Source organism: Bos indicus x Bos taurus, chromosome 3, assembly GCF_003369695.1.
Source record: "Bos indicus x Bos taurus breed Angus x Brahman F1 hybrid chromosome 3, Bos_hybrid_MaternalHap_v2.0, whole genome shotgun sequence".
Taxonomy (NCBI): Eukaryota; Metazoa; Chordata; class Mammalia; order Artiodactyla; family Bovidae; genus Bos; species Bos indicus x Bos taurus.
In genome coordinates this window covers 33,371,433-33,389,005 of record NC_040078.1, presented here as the reverse complement: position 1 = coordinate 33,389,005, position 17,573 = coordinate 33,371,433, and the positions used below count along the sequence as shown (strand labels likewise).

General features: G+C 49.2%; 1 protein-coding gene across 2 annotated transcripts in view; it reads left to right on the top strand.

Annotated features, from left to right (window-relative positions):
* Positions 1 to 17,573, top strand: part of SLC6A17 (solute carrier family 6 member 17) — a 55,548-nt gene that overhangs the window by 29,067 nt on the left and 8,908 nt on the right. For both annotated transcript variants that reach the window (XM_027536240.1, XM_027536242.1), the window contains exon 7: positions 17,231 to 17,472. In XM_027536240.1, coding sequence (XP_027392041.1) covers positions 17,231 to 17,472 — 242 coding nt within the window. The remainder of the gene's footprint in view (positions 1 to 17,230; positions 17,473 to 17,573) is intronic.

The window sequence follows — 17,573 nt, the reverse complement described above, 5'->3', positions numbered from 1 at the left end:
CTGTCCAAAGTGGTTGCATCTATTATCACTCCCACCAGTTGTTGATGGGAGTCCCACTTGCTCCACGTTTGTTACACTCCAATTTTTGTCAATTGCAGTGTACATCTGATTTTTGCCAATCAGATGGATGCAAAAAGTTGATGTGCACTTTGAATAATAGGAGGGCTCCTTTCCCACACCTTTTCTTGGATATTCAGAGAACAGTGTGGTCCCACTTTAGCATTTGCAGAGGACCAGAGTCTTCATGAAGTGAAGCTTAAAGAAATCAAATCTGAAAGGCTCTAGAGGAACCAGGTCAAGAACCAGCAGGTGTGGGACCTGCTCCATCTAGCTCTTGTGAGTTTCAAGTATGCACAGAACCTGGGGGTTGGGGGGGGGTGCATCTTGAGACCTTGAGCAGGAAGCTCCTACCTTTGACCCTGGAGGAATGAATTGAGTAGGGAAGGGGAGGCTTGAGGGCCTCAGAGGTCAAAGGATCAAGAATCTCCTTCAAAGTCTGTGCCATCATTTGTTTTAGGCAAGTGAGGCTCAGTGGTGATAGCTGGAGTGAAGTTCCTATTTATTACAAAACTTTCCAACCATCTGCAAAAAGTGTGGACCCATGCTCAGACACAAATGTCTCTCTGTACATGGCAAACTGCTGTTGCACATCTGGGACTGTTTCAGCATGGGCCTGGTGAGATATGGGGAACCGGGAGGCATTTCAAGTCCATGCTCTAGTAGAGTGCTATAGAGTGCCAGGGTGGCTGTACACGGGCGCCCTGCCTGTGAACTGCTCCATTCAGATCGACCACAGTGTAAATGACATCACCAGGGGTTATGCCATTTGACAGTGGTGGGAGAGTCCAAGATTTCTGGCCAGGGCATCTCAGAATCAACCTTAACAGAGCATAGGCCCTCCATGGTGTACTGAATAATCAGGAAGATGCCCCCTCCTATTCAGTCTTCCAACATGAGAAATAACCCAAGCTAGAGGCCCTGGACTTTCAGTCCATGTTTTCAAGCTGTTACTGGGTGTGATGAATGCAGTGTGGCCAGGACACCTTGATAACCCACTAGCACCTTTGATGGGAGTCCCTCATATTAGTGGCTAATGAACTTCTTGAACTCTTTGGGCTGCTTCTCTCCATCCAGTTAAAAACCCAAGTCAGTATGGGGTACCATACATTAAATGATGTGAGCTGCCCAATATACAATGGATCAGAATAGATTATCTAACCACCAAAACCTCCAGGGAATGTTTATCAAAATTACAACTGTTCACTGAATTCCTGTTATGTTCTGGGCACTGTTGTGGATCCCGGAATCCAGCAGTGAACAAAGCAGATAAATTTTCTGGCCCTGAAGGAACTTATATTTTAGTGAAGGGAGACGGCTAATATAAGATAAAGGAGTTGTTGGATGATGTTGCTAAGGAGGAAAAGAAAAAGCAGAGAAAGAAAGATTCAGAGCACTGGGGAGAGGGCTGCATAGCTAGTGTGCTCAAGGAAGGCCTCCCGGAGAAAGTGACATTTGAGTGAAGACCTGATGGAGGTGAGGGAGCAGAGCGTGTGGATATTTGGAAGGAGCACGTTCCATTCCAAAATAAAACAATAAATGAAAAGCCCTTGAGATTGGACAAGTCTGGCATTCTCAAGGAGGCTGTTGTGGCTGGAGTGGGAGGGGAGAGAGAGAGGACCTGCGGTCAAGGGGGCAATGAGGAGCCAGGCCAGGTGAGGACTCTGCTGTTTACTCAGGGTGTCGTGGGGCCTATTGGAAAGTTCTGAGCGGAGTAGTGACATGATCTGACTTCCATCTTCCCAAAGTCACTCTGGTTGCCATAGATGTCTGAGGCGGCAAGGGTAAAATAGGAAGACCTGCTAGAAGGCTCCATCCAGGTGCTAGAATTCATCCAGGTGGGAGGTGACTATGGACGGAGCCCAGGTGACATCAATGGAAGTGATGAGAAGTAGTCAGATTGAGGATATATTTAGAAAGTAGAGTTGTCAGTATTTGCTGCTGGATTGGATGTGACGTGTGAGAGAGAGGGATGACGAGGACAACGGCAAAGCCTTTTGCCTGACCAACTAGGAGGATGGGGTTGACATTCATAGACATGGGGGAAGGTGGTGGGGAGAGACGGTTTGATGGGGAACTCTGAGAGTACTTTTGGAACATGGCGGAAGTATACATTTGGGAGTTTAAAGTTGTGACTGGTTATAGTCACTTGGAGAGTCAACATAGAGAAAAGGACTGAACACTGAACAGTGGGGTCCCAGCTTGTAGAGGTTGGGGGAGAGATAGTCATTGAGGGAGGTGGAGAAGAGAGGGAGATAGAGAGAAGTGGAGAGAATTCCATCCAAGTGGAGAAAGTGCTTTAAGAAGGAGGGTCAAGTCCGAAGCTGCTGAAAGGTCAGATGATGGGGACTGAGAAAGGGCCAAGGCGTTTGGCCGCAGCAGGATCACTGGTGCTTTGACAAGAGCAGTGGGTTCAAGGGAAAATAGGAGGGGAGGAACTGGAGACAAGTAACAAAGACCACTTATTTTCAGGAGTTTTGCTGTGAGGGGAGCAGAGGAATGGAAAATGCAGTGGTAACCAGAAGAGAACTGTGAGATCAAAGGTGTTATTTCAGAATGTTATGAATTCTGATGATAAAAATAACCCCTCATATATTACTAGTGGGAATGTAAAATAGTGTAGCCGCTTTGGAAAACAGTCTGGCAGTTCCTCAGAAGGTTAGACAGAGTTAGCATGTGACCCAGCAATTCCACTCCTAGGCACATATCCAAGAGAACTGAAAACATATGTTCAAAACCTTGTGCACAAGTGTTCCTAGCAGCATTATTCATAATAGCCAGAAGTAGACACCCCCCAAATGTCCATCAACTGATGAATGGAAAAATAAAAGGTAGTGTAGTCATACAGTGGAATATTGGCTGGCCATACAAAGGAGTGAAGTACGTGCCACACATGGATGATTTCATCCTTGAAGACGTTATGCTGAGGAAAAGAAGCCAGTCACAAAAGACCGCTTATTATGTGAATCTGTTTGTATAAGATGTCCAGAATAGGGGACTCTGTAGAGACTGAAAACAGACAAGTGGTCACTTAGGACTGGGCTTCTGAGAGGTTGGGGGGGAAGTGGGGAGCAGTGGTTAATGAATATGGGCTTTCTTTTCGGAGTGACGATATTCTAAAATTGGTTGTGGGAATGGTTGTACAGCCCTGTGATACACTAAAAACCATTGTATTGCACACTTTTTTGAAAATAAAAAAAAAGGGGGGGGATTGATGCTATGGGAGAGGAGGGAACGAAGTCCTTGAATAAGCAGGAGAGATGGGACACAGCGCCCGGGCGGAGGGGTTGGTCTTAGCTCAGAGCAGACATTGTCCCCCGGAAGCAGGAGCGACGGGCTGGCCAGCCTATGGCACAATGCTGTCAGCTGAGAAGCGCTGGCCAGAAGCTTCTCACTGTGGGAACTCTCTTCTCATTGGGTCATTTTTCGATGTGAAGTGGGCAGCAAGGTCATCAGCTGACAGTAGAGATGGTGGGGGGGCATGGGGTTGGAGGCCTAAGGAGGGATGAGTGTGACGTAATTGCACACGAGATGGGGAGTGTGTTCACGCAGGGTGGGTGGGGGACAATGGAGGTTAAGGGTCGAGCGCCGCGGTGAAGACGGCAAGTGTGGTTCCAGTTCCACGGTGGACAGCTATTCACACTTTACCAGCTCTGAAGGCAGGCTGCTCCTACAGTGACGCAGTTAAACCAATCATGTTTTCCAGCAGACAGTATTTACTATGTGAGGCGTCTTATGTATATTAACTCATTTAAATTCATAATGATTCTAGAAGTGTTATTGTTAAAAAGATTTTTAAAAAAATCTTTTTGCCTCGCGACACAGAATGTGAGATCTGAGTTCCCTGACCAGACATCAGCCCCACTCCCCCGGCACTGGCAGTGCAGAGTTTTAACCACTGGACTGCTAGCAAGGTCCCAAAGTATTATTATTCTTCCCATTTTGCAGCTGGGGAGTCTGAAGCACAGAGAGGTAAATAATCAGTCCGAGGTCCCATGTGTCAGGGCCCAAGATTTACATTGTGTCCAGCACTGCTGCTTGGGGACAGCCCAGAGGAGAGGGAGGCTGGACATCACCCGGGTCAGGAGCTTATCAAGGTGACAATGGAGAGATTGCTGGGCAGATGAGAGTGTGAGGAAGGAGTATGAAAAGGATGGATATTGACTAAGTCGGTGATGAAGGGAAGTTAGGATCCAAACAGGGTGAGGGGCGGTGAAATGGAGGAAGGCCAAAGGGCTGGAGTTCCCAGCAAGGCTGAAGAATGTTGTAGAGTCTAGATACTAGAGGTGAGCTAGAAAGTTGGGTGTTTTGGAAGATGGGATCTTTAAAATTAAGGTTTACTTGGAGCACAGCTACTAGTCATGACAAAGGCCATGGTGTGACTGTAGAAGTGGGGGCAAGGAGAAGAGTGGGGAAGGTTGCAGGAAAATGGGGTGCCAGAGGATGGTTAGGTTCTAGATCTCATGAGTCCTTCTGATGGGCTACCAAGTAAGGGTTCTTGGCTTCCCTCAGGAAGAATTCAAGAATGAGCCATGAATGAATAAGTGAAAGCAGGTTTATTAAGGTACACAAAGGTAGAATGCAGTCTGTCTCAGCAGGCAAGAGGAGTCCCAGGGAATGGAAAGTTCAGTTCAGTTCAGTTCAGTCAGTCAGTCGTTTCCGACTCTTTGCGACCCCATGAATTGCAGCACGCCAGGCCTCCCTGTCCATCACCAACTCCCGGAGTTCACTCAGACTCACGTCCATCGAGTCAGTGATGCCATCCAGCCATCTCATCCTCTGTCGTCCCCTTCTCCTCCTGCCCCCAATCCCTCCCAGCATCAGGGTCTTTTCCAATGAGTCAACTCATCGCATGAGGTGGCCAAAGTACTGAAGTTTCAGCTTTAGCATCATTCCTTCCAAAGAAATCTCAGGGCTGATCTCCTTCAGAATGGACTGGCTGGATCTCCTTGCAGTCCAAGGGACTCTCAAGAGTCTTCTCCAACACTACAGTTCAAAAGCATCAATTCTTCGGTGCTCAGCTTTCTTCACAGTCCAACTCTCACATCCATACATGACCACAGGAAAAACCATAGCCTTGACTAGACGGACCTTTGTTGACAAATAATGTCTCTGCTTTTGAATATGCTATCTAGGTTGCTCATAACTTTCCTTCCAAGGAAAGTTCAAGTGGCCCCCACATATAGGGTGGTTAGTTTTTCTGGGCTGGGTAATCTCATAGGCAACTGTTTTGGGGAAGAGGGTGGGGATTTCCAGAAATTAGGCCATCACCCACTTTTTGGTCTTTTGTGCTATCTGGGAACTGTCCTGGTGTCTGTGTGTATCTGTCATGAAGCTAATATATTACAGTGGGCATATAAGGAGGTTCAGGGTCCACTGAAAGTGGAATCTCCTGCCATCTTGGGCCTAACTGGCTCTAACCAGCTTTTGTCGTATCCTCAACAGCTCTGGCATTCTTTTAATGGTTGTGCCCTGCCCCCTTCCCTCCTGTCTCAGAAGGGAGAAGGAAAAGGGACCCAGAGGCAGATTGTTGGAGGGGACGTTGATGGAGATACGGAACTCACTCAGATGACGATTCTCATCACTCAGATGACGGCAGCAGTAGTGCTGGGAGGCGAGGCAGTGCACAGGGGAAGGTGAGCGAGTGGACTGGAGACCAGGCAGCACCCTGTCCACCCAGGCCTAGTGGTCCCAAATGTGCAAGAAAACAGCCTTCACCCGAGAGGCTGCCGGGGCCACCTCGGCTTTACGGTCATTTGCTCAGCCCTTCCCTGCATATCAGGCTCCCCTGGGAGCTGCAAGAACCAGGAAAAGCTACCAGTGCTCAGGCCCACCCTGACTAACCAGAATCCAGCAAGCAGACTCGTTGATCAGGATCGCTGGGGGTGGGGTCCAGATGGAAGCAGATTGTCAGAGCTCCCCGGATGATTCTACTGTGCAGCCAGGATGGTGAGCTGCTGAGTCACAGCAAGAAGGTAAAGAGAACATCCAGAGATGGTTTGCAGCAGTGGGGGATTGTGCTGATGACAGAGCCCAGTGGTAGGGTGCAGGCAGTTGGAGAGGGGCATGGAGGCTCTAGTCAGAGCAGGGGACAGACCTGGCCATCCTGGGGTTGAAGTCCTTGTGAAGAATGACCCAGGAGTCATGGGCATCTTGCAGCAGCCGAGCTAAACTGGGCCCTGGGACCAAGGACCTGGCCTGGTGGTCTCTCAGTCTGACTGTGGAGATGAGGGTATGAGCGGGCAGGGGTAGAGGGGGAAGCTTGTCAGGAGCCCTGGAACCCTGTGGATTCCCAACTTTGTAGGATGGGAGAGTGTTGAAATTTGGGGTGATATCTCCAGTGGACAGTAGGGAAAATATGAGGAGAAAAACAATAAATATGCATGTGTGTGGTGTGTGTGTGTGGTGTGTGTGTGATGTGTGTGTGTGATGCGTGTGTGATGTGTGTGTGTGTGTGATGTGTGTGTGTGTTGTGCGTGTGTGTGTGATGTGATGTGTGTCTGTGTGTGATTGTGTGTGTGATGTGTGTGTGTGTGATGTGTGTGTGTGTGTGTGTGTGTGATGTGTGATGTGTGTGTGATGTATGTGTGTATAATATTTATGGTGGTGGTAGTGTAGTCGTTAAGTTGTGTCTGATACTTTGGGACTGTAACTTGTCAAGCTCCTCTGTCCATGGGATTCTCCAGGCAAGAATACTATAGTGGGTTGCCATTTCCTTCTCCAGGGGATCTTCCCAACCCAGGGATTGAACCTGAGTCTCCTGCATTACAGGTGGATTCTTTACTGCTGACCCACCAGGGAAGCCCCTTAGTAGTTGGACAAAAGTTCATTTGGTTTTTTCCATAACATCTTTACCAAAAAGCCCTGAATGAACTTTTTGGCCAACTCAATATACATCATTGATATACATATGAAATATCACTGGAAGGGTAGGCAAGATACTGGTACCATGGTTACATCTTGGGAAGACGAATTGAGTGTCTGGAATACAGGGGTGAATACCTTTTTGTGCCTTTTCAGTTTCAAGCCACATAACCCCTTTACTATTAATCAGTCGTGATAGAAGCCACACTTTTTCAGGGCTGTAGCCCAGCACAACCTGAACCAGGCAGGAGCTTTGGGCATCCGCTTTGTGGCCTCTGGATGAGACGAGTGAATGGTTCTGCCTGATGAGGATGGGCCTCAGGGTCAAAGGTGTATGGTAACCCCTAGAGAAGAGAAGTGGGTTCCCTGCAAAGGCCCAGGCATAGCAGTTCGTGGAGGAACTTTGTGATCCCCACAATCAGAGTCAGGCTTCTGAGCAGGATGGTAAGGCAGCCTTGATCCCAGGGGTAGGCTCTGGAGTTGGACGGTCTAGTTCCAAGCCCAGCTTATCAGTCAGTCATGGGAAGACTAGTTTCTTGTCCCCTTGGGGCCTCATTTTCCTCAGCTGCAAGATAGGGGGACCCATGGCAGTTTGCTCACAGCACCACCAGGAGAGCATGTAGGACTGTCCTGGGGTGCAGAGACGGTGTGGTGAGCGTTAGCTAGTATTTCTTCTCATCCATCGTGAAGGTGACACTGTTCTTGGGCAGCGGGAACCTGGTGCCTCTGTGCCATCTGGTGTCTATGGGCCCATCTGTGCTGAAGCAAGGGCACGCGCTTCTTTTTTGCACCAGTCCAGGCGAGGGCTCATCAGCTTCTTGTTGATTCAAAAAGCATCTTCATGCCGCTGAGTCAAAAGCCGTGGAACACCTTGCTCCCTGCGTCAGCAAGTGACTCAGCTGTATGCCTAGCAAATGGCAGGAAGCTGCTGCTCTGTGCCAGGGAGGGCACCCAGAAGCAGGTTCGAGCCTCGACTTCAGTGAGGAAAGCCCATTTCCCACCTCTCCTCTTGCAGTCACATCCTGACGTCTGGAAAAGACTCTGGGCTTTCTGAGGTCTGGCTGTGGGCTCATCCTCTGAACAGTATCATCAGGACCTTGTTGAAATCAGGCACCATGATCCCGAAAATCCTGAGAGAGCACCTTTAAGGAACACAGGCACTCGATGGTGAAGGTGCCTGCTTATGCCCAGATGAGCACTGGGCTTCTGGTCATTTCCACGGGTAAGGGTGCCCATCCATGCTGCAGGCTGGAAGCAGGGGTGCCCAGGAACCACTCACCAAGGGCCAGGCTTTGGCTCTCTCGGCTGCTGTCCTGGGGGCTTATTAATGTCAGATTTGGATCCATTACTGTACTTCAGAGGAGTCTAGAGGTGGGAGGGGGAGGAGAGAGAGTTGGGATACAGAGGAAGCGAGAGTGGCCATGTGTTGATAATATGCTGAAGCTGGGCGATAGGTACATGGGGGTTCATGACACTATCCTTTCCACGTTTGTACATTACACAATCAATGTCTCATAGTTTTAAAAATGGAACAAGAACAGCAACTAGGTACAATCTTAATATACAAACAAACACAAACCAGTTTTTGTTTCTATCCAAAGTCCTTGCATGTAAGACAGTCCTAGCCCATGTGTATGCATGCTCGGTCACGTCTGACTCTTTGCGACTCGATAGACTGCAGCCTGCTGTGCTCCTCTGTCCATGGGATTCTCCAGGCAAGAATACTGGAGTGGGTTGCCATTTCCTCCTCCAGGGCATCTTCCCGACCCAGGGATCGAACCCGCACCTCTTGTGTCTCCTGCATTGGCAGACAGTTTCTCTATACCTCCTCCGAGAAATCCCACACACCATGGAGCCAGCTCTGTTGGTAGTTTGGGATGATGGTGTCCTTCCTTAGGTGGCTGCCTCCCTTTTTGAGATTTGGCCCTGATGGTGGCCTAGGAATTTATCCACATCTTAGTTTTAGGCTTAGGGAATGGTGAAAATCCTAATGATGATGTGTGTTTAGGTCTCACACATGGCCCTGACCTTTTTGTAAAAACTTTAGTAATGACTGTTGTTCAGTTGCTAAATCTTGTCCATCTCTTTGCGACCCCATGGACTGTAGCCCTTCAGGCTCCTCTGTCCATAGGGCTCTCCAGGCAAGAATACTGGAGTGGGTTGCTATTTCCTCCTCCAGGTGATCTTCCCAACCCAGGAATCAAACCCGAGTCTCCTGAGTTGGCAGGCAGATTCTTTACTGCTGGGCCACCAGGGAAGCCTGGTAATGACTGACCTAGATCAAAAAGGAAAAAAATCACTTTAGAAAGAGAGAGGGAGAAAAGAGAATGAAAGGAAGCCAGCTTGGAAATAGCCTTGTTTTATAAAGTAGAAATTTAAATTCTAAGGATCTTCTTGTCCTAGAAGACTGGATCTTAGCACAAAAGGGCTGGCACTTCATAGCCCCTGATCTGGTCATTCCTGCTCAGCTCACCTCCAGGACACAGGTCAGACTCTGTCTGTCTCTTTCTTATCCTCCATCACTTTTCCCTTCTCTCCTGTGTGCCAGGCACTGCTTACACAAAGATGAACAGGAGATGGGCTCCACCCCTAAGAAGCACAGAGTGTGGAAAGAAAGACAGACACATAAGCCTGTCATGCGGCTGTTGACAAGAGCTGTGAGAGCCCAGGGACCACGACTGGCTCTGCCAGAGGCAGTCAGGAAAAGCTTAAAGAGCAGGTGATATTCGTACTGGGTTTTGAGAAATAAATATGTGTTCACCAGAAAGTGAATGGGTGCAAGGGAATTCCAGGCAGAGGAAACAGCCTGGACGAAGACCAGACTGTAAGGTCATGATGCTTTTGAGGGGTAGTTCGGATGTTCAGAACGTAGGATGGAAACAGATTTTCCAGCAGACAGTGCTGCTGCTCAGTTGCTCAGTCATGTCCAACTCTTTGCGACTCCATGGATTGTAGCCCGCCAGGCTCTTCAGTCCATGGGATTTTTCAGGCTAGAATACTGGAGCGGGTTGCCATGCCCTCTTCCGGGGATCTTCCTGATCCAGGGATCAAACCCTCATCTCCCATATCTCCTGCATTGCAGGTGGATTCTTTACCCAATGATCCACCAAGAAAACCCCAGTAGATAGTGGGGAGCCATCAAAGATACTTCAACATGCAAATGACATGACCAGAGCTGTGTCTGTTTCAACTGGTCCTGTCTTACAGAATTTTGTGCTCCTTCCTGGTTGGAACTCTCCAAACTACCCAGAGCCCTCCCACTCTGTCTAGGTTTCTAGCCTGAGGTTCGAGCAGCTTGGTAGGACAGTCATGACTGACATCCATGAACTTAGATGGCATGCCTTCTAAGCGTAGGTAGTCCACCCACTGGGCTTCCCTGGTGGCTTAGATGGTAAAGAATCTGCCTGCGATGCAGGAGACCCAGGTTCAGATGCTGGGTCAGGAGGATCCCCTGGAGAAGGGAGTGGCTACCCACTCCAGTATCCTTGCCTGAGGAATCCCATGGATGGAGGAGCCTGGCAGACTATAGTCCATGGGATTGCAAAGAGTCAGACTGAGAGGATCATTTAAAAAAAAAAAAAAAAGCCATGCAGGAGAAGGGAGGTACTGAAGCTCTTTCCCACTGAGACTATGATTATTTTATTTTAAAAATAATCTCCAAATTTCTGTTAGGAGCATGTATAGGTCCCTAAAACTTTACTCACAATGCCAAAATCCGAATTGCCCTGAAATACAGAAAAAATGTTTATTCTTTCTCCCATAACTCATTTGGCAGCAAGTGACCTGAACAGATGTGAGGCTATTTATAGTCTTTATTCACTTGGTGTGAATTTTCATATTCTGCTTCAGAAATACAAATGTATCTGATTAAGGGTGCTGCCCCAGACCCTACAGGGGGTGTCATGCAATTATGTGGTATACACACCATATTATCCTTCTAAAATAAAATTAGAAGCAAAGCCTGATTTCCAAAACCAGTCTGGCCTTCAGGTTTTTAGATGAGAAGATGCAGGTCTGTATTACCTTTGTAAAGAAGATGACTCGGCAAGCAGAGCAGGCCCTCAGCAGTGTGGGATGACTCTGTGCCATTTCTCTGGCCATCTTTCTTTCCCGGGTTCCATAGTGAACATTTTAAACCGCTTCCACTGTCTGAACCTTCTGACCTCTCTTCCCAGCACACCTCACCCTTAACAGATGATTTGGCCTCCTGCTTTATGGGAAAAACAGGGGCCACCAAGACAGCAACTCCCTTAGATGACAGAGACAGAAACGAGATATACAAGTTTATCCACAGCTGCCCCATGCTGTCCTCCTTCCCTCATCTCCTATGGATGACAGCTCCCCTTCTCTCCTCTAGATCCCCTGCTCTCCATCAGCTGTCAAGTCACTGCATTAAAAACAAAAACGAAACAGCAGATCTAAAAGCGACCCTCCAGTGATTTCTTAGCCTTCCCCCGACACTGCCCTGTCTTTCATTCCCAGCCTAGCTTCCCCACCGAGTGTCCACCTTTTCTCCCCCTGTTTCTCACCTCTCCTCCTTCCTACTTGTCTTCTGGCCCCAGGACTCCCTGAACATCTCCAGCTGAGCTCACCCCTGCTCTCGTAGCACCTTTCACTCCGTGACACGGGTCCCCCTCCTCCCTGGTGGGCTGTTTTCCCACGGCCTCCATGACCTCTGTCGCTTTTCCTCCTGCCTCCACTGCTGCTGCTCCTCTCCCTCCCTTGTTTGAGCTTCTTCCCTGCTGGCTTTTTTGGCTACATTAGTTGCAGTGAGCAGGGGCTACTCCCTAGTTGCGGTGCGTGGGCTTCTCATGGCGGTGGCTTCTCTTGTTACAGAGCACAAGCTCTAGAACGTGGGCTCAGTAGTTGCGGCACACAGGTTTAGTTACCCCGTGTCATGTGGGCTCTTCCCAGACCAGGGATTGAACCCGTGTCCCCTGCACTGGCAGGTAATTCCTAACTCCTGGACCAGGAAAGTCCCCTCCTTCCTGCTTTAAACTCGCAGACCTTGACTTGGCCCGGCTCTTGCCTCTTCTCGCTCTACCCACAGCCTCAGCTGCAGTCCCTGCTGGTCCATCTGCTTCTCACACATCATGCCTCAAGCTCTGTGCTCCCCTCGAAGCTCCAAACTCATTTGTCTGACTGCTGGCTTGATATCTCCTTGTAGAGATCTCAAGGACACATTAAACTCAATATTTCTAGAAGGGATGTCTGGACCTCCCCTGTTCAAACCCCATCGAGTCTTGCCCCTCTTCCACTGTTTCCATCTCCACCCACTAGGGTCTGCAGGCCAGAGATGTGGCCGTCACCCTGGCATCTCTCCCTCCAGCGCCCCCCATCAGCAGTCCATCACTAAAGCAGGCTTGGGTTTTCCCGCTATAGCCTCTCCATCTGTACTTCCCTGGCCCCAGACAATGCCACCATTATTTCCCACCTGGGCCCCAGAAAGTGTTTCCTTGCAGGTCTGCTGCATTCGCTGGTTTCTTTTAGAAATGCCTACCTGACAGTTTCCTACCTCTTTCACACCCCTCACTGCTTTCCCTGTTCAGTGCTTTTTTAGGATCAAGACAGGATCCTCACGCTCGTCTGCTCAGGCTCCACTGACTCTCCCAGCCTCTCCTGTTCCACTCCGGCCTGTCCTCAGCACTCCAGTCAGGCTGGCCTCCTCTACTTCCCTTCTTCCACACACCCCATGTGAAAAGGGTATCCTTCCTTTTCCCCCCTCAGGGCCTCTGCACACACTGTTCCCTCTGTCTGAGTCCTCTTCCCTCCCTTTAGTGAGGGCAGCTCTAACAACCCTTTCTGGACTCCCTGGTGGCACAGTGGATAAGAATCTGTCTGCCAATGCAGGAGACACGGGTTCAATCCCTGGTCTGGTAGATTCCATGTGCCACCATGCGCCACAGCTACTGATCCTGCGTGCTGCAGCTACTAAGGCCTGTGCACCTAGAGCCCATGCTTCACAACCAGAGAAGCCAGCACAGTGAGAAAGCCTGTGCACTGCTACAAAGAGTAACTGCCCCCCCCAACTTGCTGCAATTCAAGAAAGCCCAAGTGCAGCAATGAAGACCCAGTGCAACCAAAAAAAAAAAAAAGATCTCTTCCTCTGGAAGCTTTCCCTGACCTGACTCAACTCAAATCCCCCATCACACGCTCTCCTAGAATTAGGTACCTGGCTTTCTCGGCCCTTGTCACTTTTGGAACTTAGCATCTGTTTATAGGCTCGTCTGACCAGTGTCCATCTCTCCAACTAGAACGTCAGCTCCACGAGAGCTGGGACCTTACCTGCTGTGGACCAGGCCTGGTCCACAGGGTTTGCTGAGCGAGTGGCTGATGTCGTATCCACAGGGAGCCCCCAGCACGTTATAGCTGTTGAGAGTACAGTGAGGGAGAGGGGGTGGGAGGATGCAAGGGGCTCTTGGCTCCTTAAGGTCTGCACATTGGGCTTTCTTGGTGGGCCAAAGATGGCTTTATCTCTTCAGCACATGATGGGAGACTGTAATCTCCCTGGAATTCGAATACTAGCCAGCCAGGCAGTGCTCCTGGGCCTCCACCTGTGTACAGGACCCGAAGCCAGAAGGCTCTGCTGTCACCTTCCTCTTCTCCTCCTCCTCCCTGAACCCATCATTCTGCCAACCTCCATGCATGCCACCACCTTCTCAGCTGGGGAGTGACTCCTGGTGCTCAGACATGCCTGGGAAGCTGCTGAGATGCTGAGCTTCTGCCCTCAGTGTTAGGGCTGAAATATCAGAGCTGGAAGAACCCAAGCCCATCATTTTACTGTGCCCACAAGGAACAGACTCCCTCACAGGCATGCAGCAAGGGGCAGCCGGCCTGGGACCATGTGGGGCTGTCCCCGCAGGGGAGGCAGATTTTCTAGTTCACTCCTTGCCTTCCTCATCTGTGTGGAGTCAAGTCACTTTGGTCAGCCTCAGCAGCAGAGGTCTGAGGGGAAAGTGGTCAGAGGAGTGTAGCTGCAGGCCAGCTGTGTCAGGAGCTGGAGCTGGGAGGATGCCGCTGCCCAGTGTCGGACAGTCTGTATTTAGTAACTCCTGAGTCTCAGCGGGCTGGCTCCAGTGCTTTGAGTGAGTTATTTCATCCTTGGTCTTAGTTTACTCTTTCCAAATATGAATAACAATTCCTTCCCCTCCACCAAAAAAATTCCCCCAAACACCCACAAAAACCAAAAGCCCACCCCTGGCTTGACCTGGTCAGAGGCCTTTTGTCAGGATTACATGATCCTGTGCACGAGGCACTGCTTGAGACTGTACATTTGATCTTCACAATCACTTTGGGAGGGAGTTGTTCAGTTGCTAAGTCGTGTCCAACTCTGCAGCCCTATGGACTGCAGCAGGCCAGGCTTCCCTGTCTTTCACTGCATCCTGAAGTTTGCTCGGACTCGTGTCCATTGAGTCGGTGATGCCATCCAACCATCTCATCCTCTGTCATCCCCTTTCCTCCTGCCTGCATTCTTTCCCAGCATCAGGGTCTTTTCCATTGAGTCATCTCTTCACATCAGATGGCCAAAGTGAAGCTTGGAGCTTCAGCTTCAGCATCAGTCCTTCCAACATTCAGGTTTGATTTTCTTTAGGATTGACTGGTTTGGTCTCCTTGCTGTGCCGTCCAAGGGACTCTCAAGAGTCTTCTCCAGCACCACAGTTTGAAAGCATCAATTCTTTGGCACTCAGCCTTCTTTATGGTCTAACTCTCAAATCCGTACATGCCTAATGGAAAACTCATAGCTTTGACTATATGGACCTTTGTCAGCAAAGTAATGTCTCTGCTTTTTAACATGCTTTCTAGGTTTGTCACAGCTTTTCTTCCAAGGAGCAAGTGTGTTTTAATTTCATGGCTGCAGTCATTGTCCACAGTGATTTTGGAGCCCAGGAAAATAAAATCTGCCACTGTTTCCACTTTTCCCCCATCTATTTCCAGTGCAGTGATGGGACCAGATGCCATGACCTTTGTTTTATGAATGTTGAGTTTTAAGCCAGCTTTTTCACTCTCCTCTTTCACCTTCATCAAGAGGCTCTTTAGTTCCTCTTTGCTTTCTGCCAGAATAGTGGTATCATCTGCATATCTGAGGTTGTTGATATTTCTCCTAGCAATCTTGATTCCAACTTATGATTCATCCAGCCCGGCATTTCACATGATATACTCTGCATATAAGTTAAATAACAGGTGACAGTATATAGCCTTGATGTACTCCTTTCCCAACTTTGAACCAGTCTGTTGTTTCATGTCTCATTCTAACTGTTGCTTTGTGACCTGTGTACGTTTCTCAGGAGATAGGTAAGGTGATCTGGTATTCTCATCTCTTTAAGAACTTTCCACAGTTTGTTGTGATCAACACAGTCAAAAGCTGTAGCATAGTAATGAAGCAGAAGTAGATGTTTTTGTGGCATTCCCTTGCTTTTTCTATGATCCCACAGATGCTGGCAATTTGGTCTCTGGTTCCTCTGCCTTTTTAAAATCCAGCTTGTACATCTGGAAGTTCCGGTTCATGTACTATTAAAGCCTAACTTGAAGGATTTTGAGCATTACCTTGGTAGCATGTGAAATGGGTGCAATTGTATGGTAGAACATTCTTTGGCCTTTTGGGACAAAGACTTTATTATTATTCCCATTTTTCAGCTGAGAAAACAGAAGCTCATAAAACAGGCACCATCACTTGCCTAAGCCTTCTCAGCGGTTTCAAGAGGGAGTCAGACTTAGATCTGGGTCTGTCTGACTCTAAAATCCTATGCCGGGCCCAAGCCCTAGTCGCCGCCTTGAGGAGCAAACAGTAAAGGGAAAACAGACATGAAAATGTTTGGAAGTTACTCCATGCCCTCTAGATGCTGTGGAGGCCCTGGCTCCTCTCACGTCTGAGGGTCTGGCAAGGGGTCCCCTCTCTCAGAAGTGTCTGAGTTCTATGCTTCGAGTTGGGTGAGCTGAGGGGGTGGTTCTTCTGTGATCTAGGGCATGTGCAAATGAACTTTAGGTCTTTTTCTTTTTTGGAAAAGGGAGTTTGGGTGAGCAAGAGGGAGAAGTTGGTGTCTTTCTCATGGTTGGAAGTGGAGGAGGTATCGGGGAGATATTGGTGTTCTTACTTGTCTTGTACTATTGTGTGGGCTGTACGCTGCATGACTCCAGGAGGCACCATTCACACTGTAGTCTGAGTGAATGACACTCCCTAGAGTTTGCCCTACACATCATTGCTGATAGCCTTGAAGATGTTCCTTGATATGATAGCTCCATGGTAAGCAGTGATAGCAGTTAAAATTAACTTGGAACTTACTATTAAGCACACAGCATTGATTTTATCTTACCTAGGGCCCACAACAATCATCTGAAGTTGATACTATTTTTTTTTTATTAAAGTAGAGTTGATGTACAGACTTCCCAGGTGGCGCAGGGGTTAGGAATCTGCCTGCCGATGCAGAAGATGCAAGAGGTGCAAGTTCAGTCCTGGGTCAGGAAGATCCCCTGGAGGAGGACATGGCCACCTGCTCCAGGATTCTTGCCTGGAAAATGCCATGGACAGAGGAGCCTGGCAGGCTGTAGTAGTAGTCGTCCATGGGGTCACAAAGAGTTGGACGTGACTGAGCGCACGCATGGGTGTACACACGGGCACACACACACTGGCACACACACACACGGGCACATACACACACATGCACACACACAGTTTTTGTACGATATTATTAAAGTTACAGGTGTACAATATAGTGATTCACCAGTGTTTAAAGGTTATACTCCATTTATAGTTATTATAAAACATTGGCTGTGTTCCCTGTGAGGTACAGTACATCCTTGCAGTTTATTTGAAGCCTAATAGTTTGTGCCTCTTCACCCCTACTCCTATGTTGCCCCTCCCCACCTTCTCCAGCTGGTAACCACTGCTTTGTTCTCTGTGTCTGTGAGTCTGTTTCTTTTTTGTAATGTTCACTAGTTCATTGTATGCTTTAGATTCCTGATACGCTTGTTTTCTGCGTTTCACCTGTGGGGAACATGAGGCTCAGGGGGCTGGGGGAGTTGCCCGAGGTCACACAGCCACAGTTCTTTACCACTGTGCCACGCTGCCTCTGTGAGGCTGAGGAAAGGGGGTGTGGTGGAAATTCTACTGCAGGTGAATAAAGCTCTTTTTTTTTTTTTGGCTGCCCCACGTGGCTTGTGGGATCTTAGTTCCCCCCATCAGGAATGGAAACCAGGCCACGGCAGTGGAGGTGCTGAGTCCTAATCACTGGACTGCCAGGGAATTCGCTAAAGCCGTTATCTCTGTGTCTCTTTTCTTCGCCCTGCCATGGCTCCCCCTCCCCGGCTGTAGCTGGACAAGATGTTGGACCCCCAGGTCTGGCGGGAGGCAGCCACACAGGTCTTCTTCGCTCTGGGGCTGGGCTTCGGGGGCGTCATAGCCTTCTCCAGCTACAACAAGCAGGACAACAACTGCCACTTTGATGCCGCCCTGGTGTCCTTCATCAACTTCTTCACCTCGGTGCTGGCCACCCTCGTGGTGTTCGCTGTGCTGGGCTTCAAGGCCAACATCATGAACGAGAAGTGTGTGGTCGAGTAGGTGGCACCTCTCCTCCTGTCCTCTCTTCTCCAGTCCACCTTCCCCTGGGAGAGCCCCCCTCCACCCGGGCTGGGGGATGGAGGTCAGAGCAGCTCTC